The following is a 7,400-nucleotide window of genomic DNA, read 5'->3' on the forward strand; positions in this document are numbered from 1 at the left end:
TGTGTAAGACGTACTCCAGTTCTCAAGTCAGGAACAAGAGAACAATGCCATGGTTGGGTAGGTTTGCTTATGACTAAGATCCAACACTATCGCTCAGTAAGCTTTTTGGAAGGACAAAACGCAAACCCCCCGGGCTAACCTTACACATAGAACATGTGCTAATGAGGCAAGGTAGATTGTTCTTATAGTGCCTGAAAAATAGCCATGCATATGCAAAACAATGTATTATTCAAAGGCATACAAGGAGAATGAATCGTATTTTTCAAGTTTCACGCGCTCATTTACAAAATAAATTTTTTAATACGACCCTAGTGGAGTCGCCGCAAATTTAGTGATAAGTTATTATGCAATCAATTTACAAGGAAGCTAGCATGTTGTCCAAATTAATCTGATTAATGTTAGAACAATTCTTTAGGTCTTGTTTAGTAATAATAACATGTGGGTGATAAAAGCAATAACGCGGGACACTCATATAATATGTATAGAACAATCATATAATAACATGAATATTATATGCAGAAATAAGAGAAAAAGATGTTAGAATTTACAAAGAGACGCGATTATTACATAAAAACCTACATCATGAACAAAAACGGTTGGTAACTTCAATAAAATAAAATATAATAATTCAAGCATCTTCAGATTATACCTACGCGGTATATATCTGAGAGCGTAATGACCTTCAGGCGAAGCAATCTTAGAACCAGGAATATAGTATGAGTAATAACAGGAATCGATTTGAAAGATTGAAAGTGTTTGAATGTTTTCGTATTCGAGAGAATTTGCGTTCATAAAGTAATAATTCTAAATCTGCCTTAGATTCGGGAAATCAGCCTGTATTTACAGGCAAAGAAACACATGCGCCTCACGCAAGCTCTGCACCAGGCGCAGGCCTTTGTTGCAGGCGCAATGTCACGCGTCAGGCGCATATTGGCGCACTGATGTGGTCCACCCAGTTAAAAGATTACACGTGGAGACACATTTTCGAAAAGATAAAGAAGCAGCTTGTCTCACACAAGACTTGCGCCAGGCACAAGACTCTATGTGAGTCACAAGTACACGTGTCAAGCGTTCATTGGCGCGTCTGACGCGATTTGCCCTATCGCACGTGGCGCGCTGAGCACATCCGTCGCGTCCGGCGCAGATTCTGAAATATTCGTTTTTATTCTACGTGTGCTTCTAAGATGCTAATTTTATCTCTAAAAATCTGGAGAGACACAATTATGTGTCTACAGTTAGTAAGAGATATTTAAAAATACTTTGGAAAAAGATTATTTTTATTAAAGATATTTTCAAAACACTTTGGGAAAAGATTATTTATATAAAAACTAATCAATAAAATTAATTAATTCTATTAATTAAGTTGGGCTTTCAAAAAAACTATTTTTAAAAGGTTTTTAAAGATAGGACTTAAAAAACTTATCATCAAACGTTTTAGGAAGTGGGCTTATTAAAACTAGTTATAAATAGGTTTTTGGAAATGAGTTAACAAAAAAGAGTTAGAAAATGGATTCGGGCTTCAAACATTTTATTTTAGACTCATTCTTTATTTTTTCTTCGATCTAGACCGATCGGAACAAGGTATTAGTCGTCATAGGATAACAAATGGGAAGACACGTGTGTCTACAGAAGCCTCCACTTTGATTGAGGTTTGTAAAACAGAAAGTCAAAGTATACGTGTCGAGATGGAGAATGATTCTAGATGCTATGCAACCAAACATTACTCTTTTGTGCCGGTACCTGCAAAACAAGCAAAAGCTTCAGGAACAGACATGCGTGAAACATATTTGCAAAGTAATTGTAAATTTGTAAAAAAATAAGATGATAAGTGGGAAAAAGAAATCATGAGCTATTATGTCTGGTTCATGTCGGGGTAGAGTTCTTGGCCTCCTCCAAGGCAATATGTGTAGAGCTTTTGTCCCGCTCCAAGACAATTGGTGTAGAGTCTTTGGCTGCTCCAAGCCAACTGTTGCGGAGTGTTTGGCATGTTCAAGGTAATTGATGCGGAGTGTTTGACCTGTTCTAAGGCAATTGATTCGAAGTGTTTGGCATATTCCAAGGCAATTACTGCGGAGTGTTTGGCCTGTTCCAAGGCAATTGTTGCGGATTGTTTGGCCTGTTCCAAGGCAATTGGTGCGGAGTGTTTGGCATGTTCCAAGCCAATTGGTGTGAAGTGTTTGGTCTGTTCCTAGCCAATTGTTGCTGATTGTTTGGCATGTTCCAAGGCAATTGATGCGCAGTGTTTGGCCTGTTCTAAGGGAATTGGTGTCGAGTGTTTTGCTTGTTCCAAGGCAATTGTTGCGGAGTGTTTGGCCTGTTCCAAGCAAATGGATGAGGAGTTTGTGGCCTATCCCAAGGCAACGAGTGCAGTTGATTTAAAGTGGTCCGCAGACCTAATGTTTGTTTTCCGTCATTGATTTTTCTGAGTATTGGTTGTCTCTTGAGCAATGTATGCTAAAAAATTATAGAGTGGCAAGATTGTATTATTGTAAGCTTATGAAAGTTCGTTAAATTGTCACGCGTAATGTCGTAACGAACATTTGAAATCATTGGGAATTAAAAGTGTGGGCTCCACTTGGCTAAGAAGCCCCCAAGTGTGATGTACTGGACTGTGCGCCAGACGCACAGGCCTATGCTTGGCGTGGTTTGCTGCCTGCGATGTCTTTGTTGGTGCACCGCGCGCACCATGTATACATCACTTGTCTTCTGTTGTTAAATTGTAATAGATTGCAGACCTTGGCAAAGTGTAACTCGTATAGAGCTCTTTAATGTTGGGTACTTGTGAATACAAAAAATACACAAATATACAGACAAATAACTAGGGGACATGCATGTGGCTTGTGATGTGGGTGCTAGTGTATGGATAGGAAAAGACTTGATCGGTAAAGAGTTGCCTCTAATGCTCTAGACTTAAAGGTGCTATCGTGTGTGCATACATGTGTGTGGATGTGTGACTCGATAATTGACGCTAGATCCTACTATAAGGACGAAGGATGCAATTGACACAATGTTTGGACGATGGAGATATGTAATGCAAATGCAGAGATGTGACGCTAATGCAGATGATATGACACTAATGCAGATGATATGATTTGATCGTTCCATTAGAAGCTTAAATTTTCGTTTAGAAATCTATTTTGGAAGAAGAAAAATGGGCAGCCCCCAAGGATGTAAGTTATGTTTGATTCGAAGTGCGTTGTAGTTGTTACGGGTCCCAATGAGCCCATAAGATAGTTATGTTCTTGTATGGGTCTGGAGCCCAGAATCTTTTGTATTGACTCATAATGAAGTCCTTATCAAGTTACAGATGGAGCCTATGAAAGAGGAGAAAATTTGAAGACCTGTGGTTGGAGGACATCACCAAAGGAAAGAACTATATTTCTTTGATACTTACTCTCCCGTGACAAAGTTTTTCACTATTAGAACTTCAATAACACTTGCATCTATTCATGATTTGATTGTGTATCAAATGGATGTAAAAACTACTTTTTTGGTGAGCAAATGAAGAGATTTACAAGAAGCAACCTTAAGGATGTGTAGTTCCCAAACGGGAAGACAAGGTATGTAAACTTGTTAGATCTTTGTATGGTCTAAAACAAGCACCAAAACAGTGGTATGACAAATTTCACCAAACCGTTACTTCTAATGGTTTTCTGGCAAATGATTCTAATACTTGTATTTATTTCAAATCTGATGAAGTTGGTTGTGTTTTCATATGTCTATATATGGATAATATGTTGATTTTTGGTACCAATATAGACATAGTGAATGCAACCAAGGCCTTCCTAAATTATAGGTAAGCCATATTTTATTCCTTTTACAAAGATTACTAGAATTGCATATTGGATGTCTTTAAATTAATTTCAATATATTGAGAAAAAGTTAAGAAAGTTTAATAAATTTGATTGTACTCCTGTGAAGACCCCATATGATTCTAGTATTTATTTGAAAAAGAATAAGGGTAAAAGTGTCACTAGAATAATATGCAAAGATAATTAAAAGTGTAATGCTTTTGATGAATTAAACTCGACCTGATGTAGCATATTGCCTTAGTAGATTGAGAAGGTATACTCATAGTCCTAATCATGAGCATTGGAACGCTTTTATTAGAATATAAAAGTATCTTAAGACACTATCAATTGGGATTTGCATTATCTAATATCACCTTGTGCTCTTGAAGTATTTTGTGATGCCAATTGGGTGTTAGATAATGAAGAGATTCATTCTACTAGTGGTTATGTTTTTACTCTTGCTGGTGGTGCTATATCTTGAAAATCATTAAAATAAACTTGTATTGCCAAATCTAGTATAGAATATTGAGTTTATTGCTTCAAAATTGGCAGGACACGAAGTTGAGTGGGTAAGGAGTTTATTTGCTTGTTAATAGTCCATGTGGGGGAAGTATACTCCATCCGTTTTCATGTGTTGTGACTCACAAGCAGCAACATGGGTAGCAAATAATGAAGCTTATAATGGAAAGAGAAGGCATATTCTCTTAAGACATGTGTAGGCGTGAATTTTTAATTCCTTTAATGCCTACACACGGTGTGAGCGCCTTTATTTGACAACCTCGTTGTTAAGGTTTTATTAAAAATATGTTTTGAAGTCGCCAACAATTCTTTATAGGAAGAATCATAAACCTAATTGGCTATTAAAATGGAAGGAACATCTTAGGGACTTATCCAATGCAGATTTCCCCATCGTGACTCCATAGATGGTCAAGAATCAAAATTTGAGTTCCTGGATGAGGGTGCAATATAATTAGGAACTATATTACCCATTGTTGGCATCTACTAAATACCAAGCCATTACATATTTTATGCAAAAGAATAATCAAAAAACGTTTTGAGCACCCTAAACATAATTAATGTAGGTTGGTTCAGGAAACATATAAAAAGACTAAATTTTAGTGGTATGTTACTAGAAAATCAAATTACAAGGTTCCTATTAAAATTGATCTTGAAGATATATAGTCTAAGATTGATTTTTGGGGTTCTTCTGTGGTGGGATATGTAGATGGTGCTAATCCACATGTAACAGTTATGGATGGATTTTGTAGGAGTGGAGGAATGAGGGGGTTGATAAAGTAGCACTGCTTAAATTTGGAGTCTATTTGATTAGATTTAAATCAATGGAAAAGAGAGATTTGGTTTTAACTAGAGGTATGCATTTTTTTGATAAAAAGCGTATGTTTCTTAAGGCCTGGTCCCCTGATATGGAGGTTCATAAAGATGATTTCAAGGTTGTTCCTACTTGGGTGACACTGATGCTTGATTTCAAATACTGGGGTGAAAAGAGCTCTTTTAATATTTTTGGTGGGTTGGGCAAACCTGTAAAAGTTGATTTGGCTACTAGGAATAGAGATAGACTAGGATTTGCTAGTATCTTACTTGAAATACATATTGATCATGAATTCCGAGATCAAATAGCTTTCATCAATGAAAATGGCTTTGAGGTTTATGTGGATGTTGAGTATGAATGGAAACCTATTTAATGTACTAAGTGTAATTTGATGGGTCATTATGAGAAGGATTGCAGGAAGGTGGTGGAGAAGGCTAAAACTAAGCAGGTGTGGGTTCCTAAGGATGTTGCTAAGGCCCCTGTAGAACTGACAGTAGGGGTGGGGGTGATGATGTGTTTGTGAGCCCTAGTAAAGTTGTTAAATATGTTGCTCCAAATGTTTCTGAGGTGGAAGTGGCTAATGTTTTTGCTTCTTTGTCTGCAAATGAAGCAATTAATCTGGTTGATTTGCCTGAAAAGGAGGTTGTGAATGATATGAATGTGAGTGTGCCTATTTCAGATGCTAGTGAGGAATTGGACAAGGGGGTGGAAATCTCCCTATCCCTAATGGATAGAGTTGTGGTGTGGAATGTTAGAGGGGTAAACAGCCTGCAGAAACAACATAGTGTTAGGAATTTTCTTAACACTCAATCTCTGGGTTTAGTTTGCCTCTTGGAGACTAAGGTGAAGCCTATTTCAGATGCTAGTGAGGAGCTGGACAAGGGGGTGGAAATCTCCCAATCCCTAATGGATAGAGTTGTGGTGTGGAATGTTAGAGGGATAAACAGCCTGCAGAAACAACATAGTGTTAGGAATTTTCTTAACACTGAATCTCTGGGTTTAGTTTGCCTCTTGGAGACTAAGGTGAAGCCTAGAAATATGGGTGCACTTTATACTAATGTTTTCCGGGGTTGGTGTTTTACTTCTAATCCCAGTTTTCACAATGGTGGGAGAATTGTGGTTGCTTGGAATCCCCTATCTTTTTCTGTTGATTTTGGCAAAATGACTAGTCAGTTTGTGCATTGTGTTGTAACTCCTGTTCAAAATAGGAATTATGGTTTCAGATGCAGCTTTGTTTATGCTTTTAATGATGCCATTAGTAGAGAGCCTTTGGTTGGATTTGGTGGAGCTTCCTAGCATGAACAATAATCCCTGGATGGTGGTTGGTGATTTCAATTGTGTTATGCATTTAGATGAAAGGATTGGTTCTTTGGTCTCTAGTAGGGAAATTGAAGCTTTCAGAAAGTGTGTTTTTGATTGTGGTTTGAGTGATCTCAAAGGAGTGGGGCAGTCGTTCTTCACTTGGAGTAATAAGCAGCAGGGTTTTGATAGGGTGTTCTTTAAATTGGATAGGGTTCTTATAGGTGGATCTTGGTGTGATATTTTTCCTGATGCAGAAGTAAGATTCATCCATGAAGGGAATTTTGACCACACTCCTATTAAGGATGGAAATGGGTGATGGATCACCCATCACCCGTTTAACCCGGTTTTTTAAATGGATGAAAAACCCGATTTAAATGGATGGAAAGCGGGTGGTGGGTGAGAATTTTTTCACCCGTCACCCGATCCATCACCCGTTTAACCTCCAACCCATCATCCATTTATTAAGTTGTACATGTAAACTTACTTACTTTTTATATTTTTGATAGAAATATTTTATATCATGTATATCATATCACAAATTTCACTAGAAAATATACTAAATGGTTTCACCCGTTTATCACCCGACCCACCCGTTTCACCCGGTGGGTGACGGATACATGGATGCGGGTGGAGCGGGTGGATGCGGGTGACGGATGCGGGTGATGCTCCACCCGCCCCGAATCCCATCCATTTCCATCCCTAACTCCTATGTCTATTAGGTTTCTTCAAGATGTATAATCTAGGAGGAGGCCTTTTAGATATTTCAGGGTTTGAAAAGATTTGGAAGGTTATGATAAGGCTATTATTGAAATCTGGAATGGTCATGTTTCTGGTTCCAAGATGTATTCTGCTGTGTCTAAATTGAAAGCTACAAAACAGGCTATTAAAAGGCTTGTTCATGGCTCTATGGATATACAGTCTCAAGATGCAGTGGCTTTGAAGGAATTGATGGACTGTCAACAGCAACTGTAGGTAGA

General features: G+C 37.9%; 1 protein-coding gene across 1 annotated transcript; it reads left to right on the forward strand.

Moving 5' to 3' along the window:
- Window positions 1–5,131: 5,131 nt before the first annotated feature.
- Window positions 5,132–6,739, forward strand: LOC104898461 (uncharacterized). Its single transcript, XM_010685552.1, has 3 exons — window positions 5,132–5,472; window positions 5,607–6,190; window positions 6,330–6,739. The coding sequence occupies exons 1-3, from the start codon at window positions 5,132–5,134 to the stop codon at window positions 6,737–6,739; spliced, it is 1,335 nt and encodes a 444-aa protein (XP_010683854.1).
- The last annotated feature ends 661 nt before the right edge of the window (window positions 6,740–7,400 follow it).

The sequence above is a fragment of the Beta vulgaris genome, chromosome 1, assembly GCF_026745355.1.
Source record: "Beta vulgaris subsp. vulgaris cultivar EL10 chromosome 1, EL10.2, whole genome shotgun sequence".
NCBI lineage: Eukaryota > Viridiplantae > Streptophyta > Magnoliopsida > Caryophyllales > Amaranthaceae > Beta > Beta vulgaris.

What these genes read in the sequence shown, in the direction of transcription:
- LOC104898461 (XM_010685552.1), top strand. Translation starts at nt 5,132, where the DNA reads ATGGAAAAGAGAGATTTGGTTTTAACTAGAGGTATGCATTTTTTTGAT. An exon ending in GAGGTTTATGTGGATGTTGA is followed by an intron (nt 5,473 to 5,606) that starts GTATGAATGGAA and finishes AGGCCCCTGTAG; the next exon opens with AACTGACAGTAGGGGTGGGG. An exon ending in TTATACTAATGTTTTCCGGG is followed by an intron (nt 6,191 to 6,329) that starts GTTGGTGTTTTA and finishes TGTTCAAAATAG; the next exon opens with GAATTATGGTTTCAGATGCA.